The 21,677-nt window shown below is 42.9% G+C and overlaps 1 protein-coding gene across 1 annotated transcript in view; it reads left to right on the top strand.

Annotated features, from left to right (window-relative positions):
* The window catches only part of LOC308593835 (uncharacterized protein), a 96,359-nt gene extending 77,375 nt beyond the window's left edge, over nucleotides 1–18,984 (top strand). Inside the window, exons 9-11 of the mRNA XM_081206577.1 lie at nucleotides 10,530–10,736; nucleotides 16,363–16,499; nucleotides 18,400–18,984. Of these exons, the coding sequence (XP_081062703.1) occupies nucleotides 10,530–10,736; nucleotides 16,363–16,499; nucleotides 18,400–18,403 (348 nt within the window). The 3' untranslated portion in view covers nucleotides 18,404–18,984. The remainder of the gene's footprint in view (nucleotides 1–10,529; nucleotides 10,737–16,362; nucleotides 16,500–18,399) is intronic.
* Nucleotides 18,985–21,677: the final 2,693 nt, after the last annotated feature.

Raw genomic sequence — 21,677 nt, 5'->3', positions numbered from 1 at the left:
ACATGCCATCTAGTCCAATGTCATCTAGTCCAACCCCCTGCGATGCAGGCGTCTCAGCTAAAGCATCCATGACAGATGGCCATCCAACCTCTGCTTAAAAACCTCCAAGGAAGGAGAATCCACAACCTCCTGAGGGAGACTGATCCACTGTCAAACAGCTCTTACTGTCGGAAAGTTCTTCATGAGGCTTAGTCGGAATCTCCTTTCTTGTAACTTGAAGCCATTGGTTCAAGTCCTATCCCCGAGAGCAGGAGAAAACTAGCTTGCTCCAATTTCCATGGGACAACCCTGCAAATGAGATTGGGTGAGCTTTATGGAAGGCCTTAGAGTTGATTCAGAACTCTAGGCCGCCTGCTTTCTTCTTGTCCAGGCTGTTAAATGCTTGTAGTCAACTGGTTATGTCCGGATTCTACCACAGTTCCAAAACCGGGTAAGGAATGTGTATATATCAGGCATCCCCAAACTCGGCCCTCCAGCTGTTTTGTGACTACAACTCCCACCATCCCTTGCCAACAGGACCAGTGGTCAGGGATGATGGGAATTGTAGTCCCAATGTGTGTATGTATGTACCTGTTACCTTTATATTGTGCCATTCCTCCAAAGAGCTCAAGGCAGAATACATTCTGCCTTCTCATCTTATTCCCCAAAACAACCCTATGAAGTTGGTCAGGCTGAGGCCCAAGGCCTTTCCAGCCTTCACATTCTAACCACTATGCCAAACTTGCTGCCACAAAAAGCTTTATGAAAAGGAATGGAAAGAACCGTTTCGGAAACAATTGTGTGAATCAGATATCCATGAACATTGTCCTGCACATGCGATGCCAGTGTTTGAGAAGACAAAATGGTGAAGCTGAGGGAGAGGTGCAAGTGGAAGCCTCCCCCCCCAAACATGGTTTCCCCTTCAGCTTTGGGTCCTCAGTTTGTTCCTGTCTGTTCCCTCGATTCCCCCCTATTATCTCCCACATTTCAGCCCCCTTCCTGAACACATGCCATCGATCAAGGGTCTTGTTAGCAAGCCCAGCAACTAGTGCGGTGTGCATACTTGTAAATTACCCCAGGAGTTAATTAAGGCCTAGTTTCCCTATCACTGTAGCCTCCACAGCACTTGAGCCCATGTAGTTTGTGAATGTTTCGTATAAGAGTCTCGAACAATTAACACTTGAAGTTATGCCTTTTGCCTTCTTTAGCTCCGCGGCTATGGTTTGGTTCTCCAGTGGATGCCCAGATGCAAACGTTAACAGTTACATTGGATTATGTTACTAGCATCACACCTAGGGGTGAAAGACCCTCATAAATCCTCACTCCTGCAAGCCTGAGATTGATTAAAAGGATCTGTCTTGAAGTGATTTTCAGTTCCTTCCTGAATTTGCTAGCCCCTTTCCAAAATCAAGCCAACGTACCAACAACCGCTTTAATAGGACACCTCGAATAAACGGTACAAGCAGGAGAAGCTGTGCATGAATAATTATCTGCTAAAGAATATTATTCAAATTCATGCAGCTGATAAGGAAATATATTCATCAGGAAGAGGGTGTGTTTTTTTTAAAAAAACATTTGCTTTTATGACTCCTATCGCTGCAACATATCTAACAGTATTTTTGCTTGCCAAAGCTGACACTAAATTGTTTGTACCAATTGCAGGTAATGTACAGGCTAAGGAAATAAGCATGTAGACAGGTAACTCCTGGTTTAGACACGACTGATTGATGCGCTAAGGCACACACGTGCATGGCGCCAAACCTCAAAGTGACCCCCCCAAAGTCACTAAAACACCACTAAGACATCACTGAAAGGGTGGGATGGGGGCAGAACAGAGGTGGGGGTGGAACACTTTTCATGGGCTGTGCCAACAGGCACAGGGTCTAGAATATAAGGTAAAGGTAAAGGGACCCCTGACCATTAGGTCCAGTCATGACCGACTCTGGGGTTGCGGCGCTCATCTTGCTTTATTGGCCGAGGGAGCCGGCGTACGGCTTTCGGGTCATGTGGCCAGCATGACTAAGCCACTCCCATGGTGGAGAATGTAACCCCTGTGCAAAACAAGGATCACCTGTATTTGTTGTCATTGGTGCAGCTAGGGCTATTTTAGCCATGCTATGGCCCCTGCCATACCTGTGTGGGACAGGTAAATATTCAACTAGGCCAAAGCGGATTTGCAGGCACTAGGTTGTCAGGGATTGCAAGGTGCCATGCAGCTACTGAGCCCTGAAGATCAGATGATCATCCATGTGGGCAGAAACAACTCACCTGCCCTCATTGTGACAGCAGGTGATTGACAGATGGAGGCTTTATATTAGATGCTTATTTAAGAATGGTTATTTTTAGAAGTGTCCTTTGATTTCATGTATTTTAACATACAGAAACTTTGAGTTAGAAGTGAAAACTGCATGTGAGGAAAAAATTGGTACTGACTAAAAGAAATAGCTTCAAAACAGAGAGCTTGGTGAGCAAGACGATTTCAAGGAATTCCATTTTGCTTTTGAGAGGGTTATATATCTCGCAGAACATTGATCCACAGGCAAAAGGTCCACGCCTTCCCTCGCACTGCAGCTGATCTCCCACATTTTAATTAATCCTGCAAAATGAAATTGCTCTTTTCTACAGGAATTGGCTGCTGTTCCTCCTTCTTTTTCTAATCTCCCCCTCTTTATGTTCAAAGCCAGGTGTCCAAATAGCATGGCCAAGGAAAGACCTGTGATGAATCAGCTCTGAAAACCGCAAGATGACACATTGTGAGGCCATTTCCCCCCAATAGCTAGCACCCACAATGTCCTGACATTGATTGAACCATTGTAGCTGAGTTCATGCAGTAGAGCTGCTGGGCTGATAATGCAGGCACAAAGTGATGTATTTGGACTCAGTTGCCCTCTGAATTCTTGTTGTTGGTTGCTGTTGCTATTCATCTCCAATTTTTCAAATGAATTTTAAACGTCACCTGTCAGGGGCTCAGGGACAGAGGCACAGGGGAGAGAGGAAATGGAGAGTGAAGGGGAAGAATCTGAGGGCAGCGTAGGGGAGGATGGCAGTGACCCGAGAGATTCCATGAGCTTCTCCAGCGAATCAGAAGATTCCCAGAAGGAGGCGCTGATGGTCAGGGCGAGGGGGGTCCCAGGGGGGACACACCAGAAACAAGGGGCCAGCGGGGACTCCCAAAGCAGCAGCTGGAAATCAGGACCAGCTTCCCCACCAGAACGTAGTGGGGGGGAAGAATCCCATGTGTCAGGGCCAGCGTCTCCTCCAGCAGGGAGAGGAGATGAGTCAGGGCTGGCCACGCCTCTATCGGAGAGTGGAGGAACGAGCAGTGTAACGGTCAGGAGGAAGGTTGCCGGCTGGGCGCGCGCGCCAAGTTCAAATGTACAGGCGCACGGGACAGCAGAAAACCCGGATTGGGAACCAGGTCCCAAAGCCCGCCGGAAGCAGGGGGGAAGACTCAGGGGACTCAGTGTCAGAAGAGTCTAGGAAGGGCGAGACCCCAGCTGACAGGCGGAGCCAGAGGAGGAAAGAGCAAAGGAAGAGGTGGAGCAAGGCTAGAGTCTTAAACTGGTGTCTGGGGGGAGGAGATTCAGACAGAGCTTCAGCGATCTAGAGTTTCAGACGTAGAGCTGCACGCCGCGGCTGTGAAAGTGAAAATGAACTTCAATAAAGACTTTTGTATATAACAACAGACTGGCGTTGGTCCTTTGTGAGCTGGGACCTCGGGCAGCTCAGCTGTTGCTATTCATCTCCAATTTTTCAAATGAATTTTAAACGTCACCCATTGGATAAACACTGTCCCGCCATAGCGTGTCCTAAGTTTGTGAATCGTGATTAAGAAATAAGAAAGAATGCTCCAAAACAGGCATAGGCAAACTCGGCCCTCCAGATGTTTTGGGACTACAACTCCCATCATCGCTAGCTAACAGGACCAGTGGTCAGGGATGATGGGAGTTGTAGTCCCAAAACATATGGAGGGCCGAGTTTGCCTATGCCTGCTCCAAAAGGATTATTTTACTAAATAAATTGTAATGAGGAGTGATGCAGGCACACAGCGGTGTCACTGCTGCCTAGCAGAATGGGGATGGACGAGTCAAAACAGCATCACCTGTTAGGAAGCAGCCTTACACTATATCAGTTTATTGTCCATCTAGCCTAATATTGTCTTCTCCGACTGGCAGCAGCTCTCCGGGGTCTTAGCAAAGACCTTTCCTATTGCCTCCTACCTGATCCTTTTGAACTGTAGATGTCTCCTTCATAATCCACCCCCAATTTCCCAGTTGTGCATGGATCGACCCGAGTTATTCAGCTCTTCTTTCTGCATTCACTTACAGTGTTTGAACTGGAGCCTTACAATGCAAACCAGCATTGCTCGCCTTTTGAGTTGAGAGGGAGGGGTGCAGTGTGATGGGCACCTGCCGTGCTAAGGATTGGAGATGAATAGAGCCCATATTGATTTGGGTATAATGGAGTGTATAAGAAAAATGGACCAGTTTTGTCTCAGGTATTTTCCTGGGGTATTAAATTGGTGGATTAGTTGCAAACAGCAGTCCTGATAAAGTCTCCTGTCCATCTTGATGGTTGGGCCTTTCTATTAAAATGACACATAAATAACCTATTATGTCCCCCACCCTCGGAAATTCAAATGCACCTGTCAACTTGATAAAGTGCTTGCCTGGAGGGAAGCATTGTTTACATTTTCACTCCATTCTTCCAAAAAAAAAAAAAATTAAAAATGGGGTAGATTCTAATTATTTTTCCTACTGTAAATTATGCTGACTATGATGCTTAGCAACTCTCTTTATTGTTATATCTTTGGGAAAGTTACATAATAGAACTGATCCATCATGTATTATGCAACAAGCATTTTATGACAGGCTTCCTTGGGATCTTATTTTGCCACTCTTCATAAATAATCACTTTTGTTTCCTTCTTCTCCAGCAGCTGGAAGAGACTCTGTTGGCTGGTGGCTCAGAATGGGTTTTGTTTGCAGTGGGAAATGGAATTCACAGACATTTACCAGCCAGTGATCTTTTGCTGTCTTGTATAGAGTCATTACTGAAAGTGCACTCCACTAATAAAGGGCATTGCTCTAACAGGCAGTTGGTTAGAATAATGCTAGAACAGTTATGTGTGTGTGTTTCCCTGCAAATCAAGCATATTGAATACAGAGATAACATTTTCTCCCCTCCAGCGTATATTGGAGATAGCAGTTGCAAAGTGGATAAAGCAGTTTAGACTCAGAAAGCACAAACAGACTCACCTCATTCACAAAACCTAAAGGTACTCTTGCGGCAAAGGTACTCTTGCGTCTGTATTAGCACAAAAGGGCATATTGCTATGGCTTCACTTAGCAGGCTAAAAGGAAGGCAGGGTATTCACAAAAGGATATTCCGTACCCTCCAACATTTCTCCAATGAAAATAGGGATTTCCTATTATTATTATTAATGCAACAAGCATTAATAATAAGCAATAATAATAATAATAATAATAATAATAATAATAATAATAATACCCCACCCATCTGACTAGTTTGCCCCAGCCACTCTTCCAACACATATAAAAACATAATTAAACATGAAACATTTTTTAAAACCTTCCCTATACAGGGCTGCCTTCAGATGTCTTCTAAAGGTTGCATAGTTACTTATCTCCTTGGCTTGGGGGTCGCATCCATACTCTCCAGCATGAAAATAGGGACATCCTACCATATCCTCCAATATTTTTTCGATGAAAATAGGGATGTCCTAAGGAAAAGTGGGGAAGCGGGTGGCGCTGTGGGTAAAACCTCAGCGCCTAGGGCTTGCCGATCGTATGGTCGGCGGTTCAAATCCCCGCGGCGGGGTGAGCTCCCGTCTTTCAGTCCCAGCTCCTGCCCACCTAGCAGTTCGAAAGCACCCTTAAGTGCAAGTAGATAAATAGGTACCGCTTTATAGCGGGAAGGTAAACGGCGTTTTCATGTGCTGCGCTGGTGCTGGCTCGCCAGAGCAGCTTTGTCACGCTGGCCACGTGACCCGGAAGTGTCTCCGGACAGCGCTGGCCCCCGGCCTCTTAAGTGAGATGGGCGCACAACCCTAGAGTCGGACACGACTGGCCCGTATGGGCAGGGGTACCTTTACCTTTACCTTAAGGAAAAGTGAGACATTCCAAGATCAAATCAGAAACTGAGACAGCTTCTGTAATTCAGGGACCGTCCCTGGAAAATAAGGACACTTGGGGGGTCTAATATTCCTGGTTTATGGATGGTTTCTTAATAGCCTGAAAATCTTACTACTTGGTTTTTTAGAATGTGGCATTGATCAAAGCTGGTAGGGCAGGGAAACATTTGGGCTCAGTGTGAATTTGGACACAGGTCAAGTCCTGCGTAAAAAATTTTTTTAGAGTTCTTTGAGAGTGTATGGATAAGGGTGAGCCCATCAACATGGTGTACTTAGACTTTCAGAAAGGTTTTGAGACAACCCCCCCACCCAATATTTGTGAGTAACCTTAGCAGTCACTGGATAAGGGGAGAGGGTAAGTGGCAAAAGAATGAGAAACAGTGTAGGAATAAAAGGACAGTTCTAACAGTGGTGTAAGAAGTGGGATTCCTCTAGGATCACTCTTAGGAATGGTACTTTTTAGTTTGTTCATAAATAACCTGGTGTTGGGGAGAGGTAAGCAATGAAGTGGAATGTAGAAAGATTCAGTACAGACAAAAGGAAATGTTTCTTCACACAGCACATAGTTAAAGTACGGAACTGAGTGCACAAATTGCAAAAGCTCATTTGCCCTGCATCACGCAACACCCACGTTTCGTAATTTTAGGCCCTCATTAGTGAGGTTGTGCTTCTGGTCCTTGGGAACGTGACTGAAACTTTTAAAGTTACGAATAAATAAATATTATCAAATAAGCACACATTTTTATTTGCCTGTGGCTAAACCTGAGAGCTGGGAACCTGCAGAGAAATTTCCTGCAGAAAAATTGTGCCGTTTCTCAGATATATGTGTGCTGTTTGCGTGAGTACCTATCTGTAGTGAGTAGAAGGGATTCAAACACTGAACTCTTGCTTGGGATTGATAAAGGTATCTGGCAATACATGATTTATTTATTTCAAATAAGTTCCCAAGGTGACTAAGTCAAGCGAATCCAGAATAAGTAACATCAGGAAGCTCATTTGCTCAACGCCACCTTGTTCTGCTTTTTATGCTTCAAGGGGAAATACAGTCATACCTTCCAGTTCTTGAATGTTTTTCAGAAGCTGTAATGGTTCTAGGGGTTGCTCGTGCGTAAGCCGGTGCTTATCTCCCCGGCTGGGTGCAAACATATGGCTGGGTTCCCTAAGTGAACCTTTTCTGTCCGGACAGCCACTCACCTGTGGCTGACTCAATCACTGGCAGAATCCGTCAGTGGGCGTTTCTTAAACTTCTTCCAGCAAAGAAAGCTCTTTGACGCCTAGTCTCCTCCTACTCTCTCTGCACGAAAGCCTTCTGCGCAAGGAGGGCGTGGGCAGCGGAGGACACCTACTCTCCCCGCTGGTCCCAGGCAAGGAATCATGGGACCGCCTCGCCGCTTCCCCCACCTGCCCCCCTTCTCCACTGGTGCTATGCTGATTCTCTTCCCCAGAAGATGGGCTGCTGCTCCCGATCCCTGGATGCTCTCTGGAATCCCTCTGGCTTTTGCTCTCTCCCTCCGGCACTGATGGCAGTTCCCTGACAGAAGCCAAACATCCAACGCAGTTTCCACTTGAGTGCAGTAAGCTCCTGCAGCCAATCGGAAGCTGCGCCTTGGTTTTTGAACAGTTTTGGGAGTCGAATGGACTCCCAGAATGGATTAAATTCGAGAACCAAGGTTCCACTGTAGGTGGATCTTGGCTTTGAGACCAAGTGGAGCAACAATGGAGAAGGGGTGTGTGACCAGAGAACACTATTCTGCCACCATTTGGTAGCTTCCCCTTGGTTTAAACCTTGATCGAACACCTTTGTTTAAAAGGTCATATGGTGCGTGTGGAAATTCCAGGTGGTCTGGAAAGAATCTAGTAAACTAGGACAAAGAGCACTTGAAGGCTTCCCACCAAAACTCTCTCTTGGAATGGAGAAGGGAACCCACTTTCTACTCTGCCATAGGACCTTCTGAAACTGCTAAATGCTCTCTAGTATTTAGCATGCATGGAATGAAATCTCCCAACCTTTTATGTATTCCCTAAATGACTTTTTCGCCCCATCATGAAGGAAAACAATGACTACCCAAATGTTATTGGTGTGGGAAAATGCATCACATTCTGGAGCTGAAATTTAAATCCATGTGAGGCTTGCTAAAGAATGTGGGCAGGTTGACATTTACAATCCTTTCTCTCACCTCTTCCCTCACAAATTGGCACAGAGCTGAGAAGAGAAGATTTGCACTAGAAAGCCCCATTCGAGTGTTATCTTGGTGTTCATTCCTTGTAATATTTTGCAATTATAACAACTTAAATCAACTGCAAGTGCATTCACATCAGGCTTAATTTCAGGCTGAACTGCTGCAGAGCAATTAAAAGCATCATGCTTCTGTTTTAATTAAACAACCCTGTGAAATATTCAGCGTTTTGAACCTGTTCTGGCCTGCCTCTTATCACCGAATTATTGCCCTTAATTTGTTTTTCTGCTGAAAGATGGATTTCACTTTAGGATTATGGGATGCTGCACTGGCATTTTGTGGTCTCTTGTCAGCTCCTGTGAATCTAGATCATAGCTGTCTTCAGTGCCTCTGACATGTCCTATATGCACTGTCTCTTGACTAGTCTGTCTCAGCAGATTTATGAAGCCACATTTGGCCTATGAGGAGATGAATGGACGTTTTTGATTAACTTCACGACAGAGATTTCAGATGACAGCAGAGTCTTCTGCTTGGCACTTACTTCAGGTTATTCAGGGCACATTAGAGATAAAGCATTCTACTCCTTAACAGATATGCATTCTGAATTATTCAATACTGAATGGACATATCACTTTAAAGATATTCCGAAAGATACATTTCTCAGTTTACAGTGGATTTCATACTCCTGTTTAGAAAAGGAAGGTTGTTTGAAATGAATAGATGTGCCCTTTCTGGGAAATAAATATGTTCTTCTTCTTCCTACCTATTCTGCATTCTGCAAGGATATTCACAATGTAAGCCTATGCAGGTCTGCTAAGTAAATCCTATTGAGTTCAATGCGGCTTGCTCTTATGCAGGAATGTGTGGGATCTCAACCTATGGACTACACAGTTAAAGCAGTACCATACTACTTTAAACAATCATGGCTTCCCCCAAAGAATCAATTCCTCTTCTGGTGAGGGAACTGGTGAGGGAATGTGGCCTGAGGAGAGGGAGCATGGCTGGGAAGGGGATGTGGCTTGGGGAGTGTCACATGGGCCAGATAGATAGGCCATAGGGTGTTGCATTTGGCCCTACCCTTCCTCTAGCCAAACTACTCTTACGCTTCCATCTCCAACATAGAGATAATACCGTATTGGCCCGAATATAAGCCACACCTGAATATAAGCCACATCTTTAAAATTGGAGGGGGAAAGAGAAAAAAAGAAAAAAATACCCGAATATAAGCCACTCCAATTCTTACTGCTCCTGGCTGCATACTGGGTGGGTGGGGGCAGCCACGCTGTGTTGCTGGGGGCCTTTCCCCTTCCTTGCTCTCTCCCTTCCCAGCCTTGGGGGAGAGGATGGGGACTATGCAAGGAAGCTGCCACTGCTTTGCCATGCCCCTGATGCTGTTTGCCCCATGCTCCTGGTTGCATACCGTAAGGTCACGAATATAAGCCACACTTTAACTTTTCATGGTCGGAATTTGGGAGGAAAGTGAGACTTATATTCAGGCCAATATGGCAATACTAGGTTGCTTCCAAGGGTTGTTGCAAAGAGTGCAACAACAGAATGCTCAGTAATATCATTACATATAATTGAGTGGGCATAATGGATATCCCAAAATGCACTTCAAGTGAAATGTATATTTAGAAACCATAGCTTCAAGGTTATATTTTTAACCACAATTTCCAGGAATCTAAAACATCATCACTAACATATTTGTATGCATCATGTCTTCAAAATCCAAATATCAGAGCAATTTTCATTCTTATGCTTGGTACTTTGAGAAATAAAGTTTGGCAGCCTTAGAAACCGAGATCCTGCAAGTTTTCTGATTACTCATATGCAAAGCTGATTATGAGATTTACAGCTTTGCTAAAATTATCACATTTCAATTCCCTGATGTAATGTATTTCAGCATTAAAACACAGCTAGGCAACTTGTATTAACTTCAAAAATAAATAAATAAATGAGATGCCTGACTCCAGTCAATCTATAATGTTTGCTAATGTCGTATATCACATTTATTTATTTGCCTTGACAGGCATGTATACTTTGCAATTTCCAGTGTAATGAATATGATTAATTTTGCCTGTGGTATGTCTTTTGTAGGATGAATCTTATTGATCCCGAGTTTCTTTTAAAAATTAAATTAATTTGAATAAGGTAAAGTAGCTGAATAGGGACCAAGCTCATGGCAGAAATGAAATAACCATATGATCTCTCCTTCACTAGGTCATTGTCTGTGATTATATCTGGAAAGACCATGCCAATAAGTCTGGTGTCACGAGTACTGGCCTCCATCTCCCCAATGAAACCTTGAAATCTATCAGAAGCTCAGGAGCAGTCACTGTTCATGTATCTATATACACAGTTCATCTTGGGGGCTTCCAAGAACTGTACAGGCACTTCCTTAGACTTCCTAGTGGTGCTATTGTAGAGGTAAGTTCCAACATTCTAGTTTTTAATGTGATGTACTGTATTTTTTGCTCTATAAGACGCACCAGACTACAAGATGCACCTGGTTTTTGGAGGAGGAAAACAAGAAAAAAAATATTCTGAATCTCAGAAGCCAGAACAGCAAGAGGGATCGCTGAGCAGTGAAAGCAGCATCCCTCTTGCTGTTCTGGCTTCTGGGATAGCTGTGCAGCCTGCATTCGCTCCATAAGACGCACACACATTTCCCCTTGCTTTTTAGGAGGGAAAAAGTGAGTCTTATAGAGCAAAAAATACGGTAATTGTTATAGCCAAATGACCATAGGCCATTGTACAGTGTATTCAGGATCATTCTGCACTGGTCACTTGATAGCATTCTACACAAATCAGTCTCCATAGTAAAGAATTCATATACCACCCTATACCCAGAGGTCTCAGGGCGGTTCACAGAATAAAATCAAGATATAAACCATAAAATACATATTAAAAATAAATGTTAGGGGACCTTTTGGAGCAGATCTGGGAGAAAGAGAATTGTTGCTGTGTTAGGAGAAATATGGTCATGTTCTGCTTGATGTCACTTGTTGTGTGTTTGTTCTCCTACCACACATATAGTAAGAAAGTTGTCTATTCATTATTATTTTCTATTTATCATCTGCGTGAACAATTTCAGTTTGGGATTAGGATGGAGCAATGTGTTCCGTGGGCAAATGTGTTCTTTTGAGGGGGCATCTGAATTCTGAGAGAAAGAGGGAGGGAAGAGGTGAGGAATATATAGTAATGTGTGCTTGAGAGAAGGGGGGAGGGTGGGAGGGAGGAAGCTGTATGCATGCGCTGGAAGGAAGTTGCAAACTCAGTTTCCCATGGCAGTGGCCTTCTGGGATTTTAGCCTCTCTCAGGATTGAAGCAAGGACTTTCTGCATGCAAAATTGCCACCTCCCTAAAAACAAGTCATTGTTTCATTCACAGTTCTCCCTTTTTAAATTGTCTTTTGAGTTTTAGGCATTTTAAATGCATTTAGAAACCATGCACAGAGCATTTAATACTGGTGATACATTGTGATAACACAAATATGGCGATTTTTGTTTTGTTTTGTTATTATCTTGGCTTCTGCTGCCTTCAGTTGATTTCTTATTAAGAGGGCAACGATAAGACACTTTTAACTCAAGAAGAAATCAGTTTCTTATTAAAGGGTAAGTAAAGCTTAATGTTGCACAGAAACTTTTTTTCTTTCTTTTTTTGGGACAGCCTGCTTTTTATCTAGTTTTTAAAAAAGCAAAACAAAACCACCCTTAAGATTGAATCACTCTAAACACAGAGAAGATGAAAGGGAGATCTTCCCTACCCTCCACAATTGCTTGAAATGAAGCAAGCGGTAATAAGATCAGACAGTCTGGGTAACTAGCCTATTACTTCATGAAGCCGTTTACATCCATCCATATGCTGCACATGATGCTTAAACTCTTGTGTCTGCCTTGGAAAGTGAATAAAATCATCTGGGCTTATTTGGAATGCAAGATCAGATACGGTATGCTGAGTGACACTTAAAAAGAATGAAGCGGTAACTGTAGCTTATTTTCCGAAACAATCTTGACACTAATGCTAAATTATAGCTTGGAATCATCTAGCATTTTTACCTTTATGAGGAAAGGCTTTTTACATATTTAACATAATTCTAGGGGAAATATACTGGCATTATGTATAAAGATATGTATACTGTAACCAAAGGGCATGTATATTCCCCAGTAGAACACTTTCCGCAATGTTATTGCCATTTGGTGTCATTTCCTAACAAATATAAAATACGATCGGTAAACAAACTAGACTTTAGATTTAAGCTGACAGCTGTTCCTTCAGAAGCAATATTCAGATATTTAATCTAAGGAACACCGAATGTGTTGTGGCTGTTCGAGAAAACTGTACTTTTATAAAAATGAAGGGCTGCACAATTTGGCGCATTGTTCTTGGAACTGGTAAGGACATATCAAACAGCTCTCAAATCGCTTACACATTTGTGGCTGGTGAGTGCTTCCTGGGGAAATAAACAGATTACCTAATGCTTTATTTTGAAAGCAATTCACTGTATTTAGATTTGAACTCTTACTCCGAGTACCACGGATGAGATAACCCATGAACAAGGCCATTGATTATACTGAAATGTTGTGCGTAGTGAAAGCAAGCCCAAATGTGTTGGTGGTTACGTTTGCTCACATGCAGTGGAGCCCCAAGTTAAATGCTTTCTGCACCAACCAGAAGACTGCACATTCATGGGAGGGAGAGAGGGAGGACTTCTACTTCAATCCAAATCAGAAAACATCAGGGATGATTCGATAGCCTAATGCAGGAGCTAATTGGCCCTTACTTGGATCAATTCATTGACATATGAATGGCTGAAACCTTCACAGAGAGGATACCCTGAACAATTTCAAGGCATAAATGCAAATGATATGTAAGTCTGTAAGACATAAATGAAGAGCTGTGGACCCAGTAAAGAAAAGGGGAGGCATCACCTTCTGATGAAAGTGAGATGACATTGTAGATGGACACAAGTATGTGCTAGTTGCAATATTCAGGGATGCATTTTGGGGTTTGTAGCATTTCTGATCAAGGTGGATGACCCGTGCTCCAAAAAGCATGGTTAAAATTAAATTAAAGGGTTCAAGAAAGCTTAGATACATGGTGTCACTTTCAGTAGACACTAGTCTACAGTATTTTTTTTAAATGCCTGAATCACCAAGCTGCCACAAACTGCTTCAGGGGTCCCTGCTTCAACTCATGCAGCCAAATACAGAGGGAGTGTGTGTTCACTTTACCTCAGGCAAGCCAAAATCCTTCTGATGCACTCTACTTCTGCTCACCATTCAGGATTCACTCCAACCAAATGTACACCCCTAATTTAAATCAGCTCCAAATCTCTGGGACTAGAGATCTATGAAGGGACTAGGCCTCTCTAATAGACTATTATTCACATCACAATCACCCACTGAAATTGTTGTGGTTAAACCAGGGCTGACTTATAATGATGAATTATGAAGTCTCTCATTCACAGTGATGCAGAGAGTATCACTCCTCCCTGTCTCTTCCCTGGTGCTGTGGGAAATGGTTTGATATGTGGAAACAAGTGGACTAAAGACATGTCTGCATGGTAATTTTGAAGACAGGTGGGATGCTCATCTAATAAGAATCCAGATCGCTGAAGCCTCTTTTGGCTTAAACTATACTGTGCTTCAGGGGCACTACCTAGCGAAGACTGGGGGGGGCAAGGACCCCCACCCCCCAAAAAAACCAAGGAGGTGGATGAGCCCCCTCAAAATTCTGTGGCAGCCATGCACATACAACACATGGTGTACTCAATTCACATGTATATGCCGCAGGGCTTGCACATAACACATGCTGACTTCACACGGTCCCGGCACCCTCAATTTTGGGGGCAAGGCGGCATGCTTGCTGTTGCTTCTAACTGTTTGGAACAGTTCCTAGCTGTCAAATAAGAAACCAAACCTTTTAAAAAGTTAGTCCTTGGTACCTTCTTATGAGGTGGCATAAGGGCTGCCGTTTAAAAATATATGCCTTCTTGCTTCAGGCCTGGCTGTCATCAGACAACCTGGCCACAACCAGCAAGCAAGTGTTCAACGTGACCCCAGAATTAATGGGGCAGAGTTTTGTGTCGTCCCCCCAAGAGAGGTTGTTGGAGGAAAACAAAACAGGCTGCCCATTTGGTTTTGGTAACACAATGCGTTGTGATATCTGTTCATTTGGAACAACTTGAAATGTAGCTGCTTCTTGTACACTTTGTGCATTTTCCAACATGTGTGCATGCAAATTAACATATGCAAAAGTAATTGTACATTTATTTCTCTACTTAAAACTCCTGCTCTAATGTTTATATTTGGGAAATACAAAATGGATGCACTTCTGAAGCGATTTCATTCCATTTGATTAATGGCTCCTGAGTGAGGAGGAGCCTCGACTTGATGCTATGTCTGTTCCAGAAAGCAAACATAAATTGTGATAGTAAAAATCAATGTGCCAGGATATTTAATTCCACATGGGCCTTTTACGGATGAGGAGAAAACTTTGCTTAGACTTTGTGGTTCATTCCAAGTTTGCTCCAGCATATATCCACAATCCACATTCTTAATGTTTAAATGCTTCAAATATTTATTTAGCATATCTTATTGCTGATTCAAGTTTGTTTTTGTTTTTTTTAGAAAAAGCAAAAAAAGTCAAAGATAATTACCAAGGCAATATTAGCTCAGTTTACCTAAACAAAAATATAACCTTTTCAAAAAGTACCTTGCAGCTACATAGATTGACAAAAACACATCAATTATAATTTTTACTCACTTTTATAATTACACTGTGAAGTGAACTTTTGGGCGAAGTTGATTAATTAAAAGGTTACTGCCATTGAGTCACTTTCAGAAGCAATGACTTGGCCTTTAATTAATTCAATATTGAGACTATGTCCAATATTTATGTATATGTTTGTGTTTATATTTGTATGCATGCTACAGTTCATTATATGCAAATTTGTTAACAGCTTATAAAATGTGATGTGATTACTATTATTATAGTTCTTAACATTTAATATTTGAGTTATATATAATTATTGAGTTAATTAAATATAATTAGTAAGTAATATATAATTATGAATTTTGAAGATCAGTCTCTGCATGAATAATTTTTTTGACCCCCATTGATTTCAATGCAGCATTAAGTATAAGCTTATTCTCATTTAAATTTTTTAAAAGAGATGTGGTAGAGTTTGTGAATTTGCTGAATCTATTAAGCGATCTAGCCCATGTAACCAACTCCAACAACTTCATTTCTTCCATCAGAATGGTGCATTCACCTTAATTGCTCATTGTCTTATATGTCCAGTCTCTACACCTGATTGACCATCCATGAAAGATCACTCCTGTTTGCCTATCTTTATATAGGTAATGAGGACACCAATTGTGTTTGTCTTGACATACCACATCAGTCACTCTCCAGCAAAGCCTGTAACCCTAAATGATCCTTGATGTAGATTCTAGGTGATCCTAGATGCAGCACGACAATGGGTCACGACAATATTCTATTGTCTATAAATATTCTATATTTGAATCACTCATCTGCAATATTTTTCCTACATCCAGTGTATTCCCAAAGCCAGTAGCTTCCCCCCTTTATTTCATATACTTTTCTTACTCACTTCCCAACAGTATCCTACAGAAAGAAAATAGCTGAGCATGAGAAATGCAGTTCTATTCTATTTATTTCTTAGAGCTGAAGCAAAACCTAGGTGGATTTACCTTTCATGTGGAATTAAGTCTTCATTTGCCACTGTACATGCTATTAATGACTCTCTCTGTACGCACACTCCCTCTATAGTGTTTTGGCAGGGCTGTTAAAAAAATTGCTACAAGACACAGGAGCGGAATTCAACCATGAAACCCAAATTGTACATTAGAAGGGAATCTGGGTTATTGCCATGACAGTACCAAATTTCACACACAAAAGAGCTGCTAATCTGTAATTTAAACAAATAAATAAACTGTGCCCAGAGTCTGCTTACTTTTGTTTCTTTTAACTTGATATCGCACTGGACTGTGCCACAACCAATGAGCCTGCACACTGTATTTTTCAGGCATTTGGTGACATTAGTGGAATAAATTTCATACGCAATGAAGGGGGTGCCTTCGTTCAGGAGCACATAAGTGAAACGGATAATGCACTGGGAATTTCTTCTGAGAACAAGCTAAGGGAAAGAAGAAAAGAATACAGGTATTACTTTCAGTGACTGCCGCTCTCTTGTAAACATGGAACAGAGTGTGTCAAATGTGATAGCGCTGAGCAAAAGCCCTCTGTAAGAAAAGTCCTCCTCCTGTTTTGACAAACTATCTGGCTTATGAACAAAAGCATCTACAGCCCTGTCATTCATGGTGGCCACAGTGGAAGGGGAGGAGGGCCGGATGATGGGTCCAATCCAGACCTGATGACTTTAAGGTTGGCTTAGCACCCAGTGGTGGCTTTAAGTCCATGGCCAGGGAACATATGTGAAATTTGTAAACACCATGACCAAGACTGGATTATGTGGAATACGCTGTATTCTGCAGAACACAGGAAGTTGCCTTATATAGAGTCAGACCAGTGGTCTATCTAACTATCTATTTAGCAGGGCTCTCCAGGTTCCAGATAGGGGTCTTTCGTGGAGATGCGAGGGATCAAACTTGGGGCTGCCAAACAAGTATTCTACCACTGGCTATGACCCTCCTAGAGTAAGACTCCAGCTAAACTGACCTCCTGCGCTAGCTGTGATATATGAGAGCACCTCCATTGCAAAACATGTCAATTCAGCTACCTGTGATTGATAGCATACTCTGAAGACGGAGCCTACAATCTCTTCATTTTTTAAGGCTCTACAATAGATGTGTGAGGGTCTGAGATAAATGAGATAAATGGAATTGTAATACAGAGTTAGAACTTTATTCAGAGTACCACACAGGGACCTTGGAGCTCCTCTAGTACAACACCCTAATCAGTGTAGAATCTTACAGCATCCATGGCATAGAGATGTCCATCTTAGGGATAAAGAAGCAATTCAGTTCAGCTCACATTTTATAGTGAATTTACCTAATCTGCACTTTCCCAAACAGCTATCATCTGAAATTTGCAATATTTGCATTCACCTCTCCAGTCAAATAACATGTACGAAATGCATATTTTCCAAGTGTTTTCCCCAACCTAACGTATTTCTCCCCTACGTTATTTTCACTAATGTATGCATTTTAATGTGCACGAATGTGTTACATATGGGGAAAACGCTGACAAAATGTGCCTATTGCACGCAAAAACGTGTCTGTTAGGAAATGTGCACTAAAATACTTACGGTCTTTTGTAAGGACTTTAAAAAAACTGATGTGGAAATGTTGCAAGTGAAATTTAACTGGAAAAATGAGAAACAGAGGAACTAAAATGGCCCAACTGGCCTGAACGTAGTATAGCCTCTCCTTAAATACTTCCAGCAAAGCAGAACTCACTCTTGGCAGTCCAGCAGGGCAGTGGCGTAGCGTGGGGGGTGCAAGGGGGGCAGGCCGCACCGGGTGCAACATCTGGGGGGGCGCGCTCGTTGCCTCCGGAGTCGCCGAAGAGCCTCGGGCGCAGGCTGTAGCAGAGCCGCATGTCTCGCAGAACCGACGAGCTGTGCGCGCGTCTGGGCTGAAGGCGCCCGGCAGGCAGCGGCTCTCAGCGCTTGTGGCGGAGGACGCGCCAGGCAGCCCCTCCTCACAGCCCCGCCTCCGCCGCTGCTGCTGCAGCTGCTGGGCCGTTGCATTTTCCTCGCCTCTCTGCCCCCCTCCTCCTCCGGGCAAGCGGCGTCATTTGGGCGGCAGCGCCAGCGGCAACTCGCAGGTTAGGGGTTGGGGGGCGCAAATTACGTGCCTTGCCCCGGGTTAGGGGGCGCAAACTACTTGCGTTGCCCCGGGTGCTGACAACTCATGCTACGCCGCTGCAGCAGGGAATTATGTGAAGGGTGTCTGTACACTCCACACACAGAGAGCCAAAACAGCTGGAAATTATAGGGTAAATTTTACTAGTGAAAATATTAAAAGAAGTGTAAATTGGTGAGACAATGGTGGTTGGCAACTGTTATGGTCTAAACAACTCATTTCCTTTTCATTTTTAGGTGAACCTGTTGTCTTCAGTAGCTAATTAATCAAGAAGAGCGCTACAAATGCATCTTGATTCATATGACAATCTTCATCACAATCTACTAATACTTTTGTTTTTACTGTGTACATTTATTATTGTATTTTATGATGCAGAAGGTAGTGCCCTCCAAACTTGTGACTGACTGCAGTCCAGATTTGGAGTGCTTTCTTATTGTGATTTTATTGCATGGGCTTTCCCCCTCTTTTAGAATTCATTATATTGACCCTTGGAACCGCAGAATGTACTTCAAATTTATTTCAGTGTTTTCCACAATGTACATGGGGAGCTGTTAAGCCTCAAAACACATGGCAGCATGGTTTGGTTCTGAAAAGGAAGCATGCAAGCAAACAAATATGGCAACTGCCAGGAAATCTTCCCGGATGCTCAGTAATAGAAATAAGCTGATTATTTTGCCCGGAAAAAGAAATAGAAGGGAATAATGTGAAAATGTCCGTGAACTTGTATTTTGGCAAAACTTTTCAATGTTTGCTTTAAGAACTTGACCTTGGAGGTTATTTTAAAAAGCATTGGATTTTGGATTTAGTTGCTGGATTTTAACTTAAACCAATATAAGCATCCACTTACAATCAATATTGTCAATGTAGATGAGACTGAGCTAGATGGTTCTGTGGTCTGACTTCCTAGGGTCCTACTGCATGAGTGAATTTCCTCTCCTCCCCCTGCAGCTGCCCCCCTTGGTATGCCCCCCCCTGAAGTGGGAAGTGAGTATGGTACATCTGTGAACCCAAGAACGATGAGTTCTTCTAAAAGTTACTTAAATTCAGCTGCAGCTTGACCATTCTTCTTCTCCCCCTACATGATAAAAGAAGCATTGCTGTATCCTAAGGTACTGTTACCCATGAGATTTGGACACCTAGAAATGTCGGGTATTGGAGGCACAAGTCCAGGATGATGGGTAAGGAGCTTGGAGACAGATATTGAGTAGATTAGCAGGAGTCTTAAGCGGGACTTGGAAAGTCATGGTCTTGGTGAGTCATGGTTTGGCTTTCTAGGATGTGCGAAGCAGGTTGGACAGAGACTGGAAAACACTCAACAAAGCTGAAAAGCAGAGGGCTTGGAAAGTGTATGGAGAACATCATGGACAAGGCTGTTGCCCAAGTAATGACCCAGACCAGATCAAGTCAGGGAGGAATCAAGTGGCTGCCTAGATGAGTGCAGCTATACCAGAGCATGGTAGGATAATCCAATTGTTCCAACTTTTTCCAGGGGGCTTTTTCCCATGTGACTGGCACAAACACAAATCAGAAAGCTCCTTCTTCTAGTCCCTGTTGCTCCTGGAAAAAAGGAGCTCAATTCAGTGGGAAGAAAGGGCATTCAGATCATTGGAAGAATCTTTTAAATGGGAGCAGGGACCTCCCCCAAATCCTTGGAATGACTGTTTCATAGTGAACACAATCCAGAGATTCATCAGGTCCTTACCTTACCCTATTAATTCCCATGAATGAGTAAAAATTACAAACCACGCTTTGTAGTTTTGCAGTATTTTTTGGATGGGGGGGTGTATCTAATTCAGCTGATATAGATTTGAATATAGGTTTATTTCTGTGATATTGTTTCATAAATCCTGCATGAATCCCATGGAGATGAGGTGGGGGGGTGGGAAGCCACTGATAAGATACGAACGGAATAGAATTTGGCTCGTAACTTGTACAGATTGTATTCTCCTCTGTAGTTATTAGCAACCTCATCCATATCACTTAGTTATAGTCACATAGTAATTGCCTGCCTATGGTGGCATTCCTTTTTACAATTTCCTCCTGTATAACTGAATATATGTAGTCATTACTGAAAAGTGTAAATAAAGAACCCTTTTAGTGCCATAGTTTCCCTAGGTACCCACTGTGCTCTTATTGTCTACAACATACTCCCGCATCTGTAGTTCTGGTCTATTATAGGATAAAGTCATAAGTATGAATTAAAAATTAAAATGCTTGTTGTAGACTGGAGAGCAAGGTCTATTAAAACATTTCCAGGAGAAAAGCTCCCACTGCACCTAGATGGATGGCAGTGAGCACCAGTTAAAGCAAGTGGATGAAAAATTAGAGATTTTCATCATTCGGTTAAATATAGTGCTAAGTGGTATGTGCTAGCATTAAAAGCAAATTACTTACCACTTCACCAATCACAGCATGGGAGCGTTCTATTGGAAGCAGTATTTTTCAGGAATGCTAAGGCATTGGTTTTATTAAATAAATCAGCTGGTTACACTGATGGAGCGAGTTGAAGGAGTAGCAGGATGGAAAAGATGTATGTGGATTATAATCTAAGAGGGAGAGAGGGAAGGAGAAGGAAATACCTAATTAATTGGTGCTCAGCCAATTATGTGCCATTATACCTATTTCAATCTCAGCAACGCAATCCCTAAACACGAACAATGGTGTGTAATGTGTTTTCATCAAGAGTTTTGATATTGTGCTTGATCTGCAAGTCCCAAACCACACATTTTTTGTTTAGCATTCTGTTTGGATGTGATCTGCACATCTGTGTGAGCACAATTGTGATTTATGAGCAGGCGGCTGAGGAAGAAGATCATCATCTGTGTGCTCACCAAATATGAGGTCAACATGATCAGCATTGACAGCAAATATCAACTTTGGAGCGCAAGATTTCAAGCAGGGTTGAAAGGTTGACTCATACAAAAGTAAGCTATTTTCACTAAGACTGTGCCTCAGATTGTCTGAATCCTGAACCTCATTGGACCAGTTTGGTGGGATCTCAGCTTGGGCCAAGTTGGGTTGCCTAGAGTGAACTTGGACTGTCAGGGAGTAAGGTGTCAGGTGGGAAGACTTCATTTCTTGTTTTGTCAGTGCACAGGGTACACACTGGAGAAACAGATCCCAGCAGGATTGAATCCTCTGCTTACCAGCTGATTAGGGTTAAAAAAGCCTAATTAAATATTAATCCCACCCCCAAATTGATTCATGGCCAGATCCAGGCTGTCAGGTGTTCCTCAGGGTGGGGTGGGGTGCAGGGCTGTGCACATTCCTAATATTTAAGTACCATTTTGTATGGTGGGATTTTAACCACCCCAAACTACCATACATCTTAAGCCAGGTTTGTGTGGGTCCATTCTCCATCACTACCAGGGTGCTCCAACCCTCTTAGGAGCAATGCTCAACACCCACCCACCACCATTTATCTGTCTGTGTCTGTCTAAAGCTTCTCAGAAGCATGCTCTCTCTCTTGGTGTGAGACCAAGAATCCAATATGGGGCTGTGTGGATAGGAGCTG

The sequence above is a fragment of the Podarcis bocagei genome, assembly GCF_964188305.1.
Source record: "Podarcis bocagei genome assembly, chromosome: 8".
NCBI classification, from domain to species: domain Eukaryota; kingdom Metazoa; phylum Chordata; class Lepidosauria; order Squamata; family Lacertidae; genus Podarcis; species Podarcis bocagei.
This window is presented reverse-complemented; position numbering and strand designations above follow the sequence as displayed.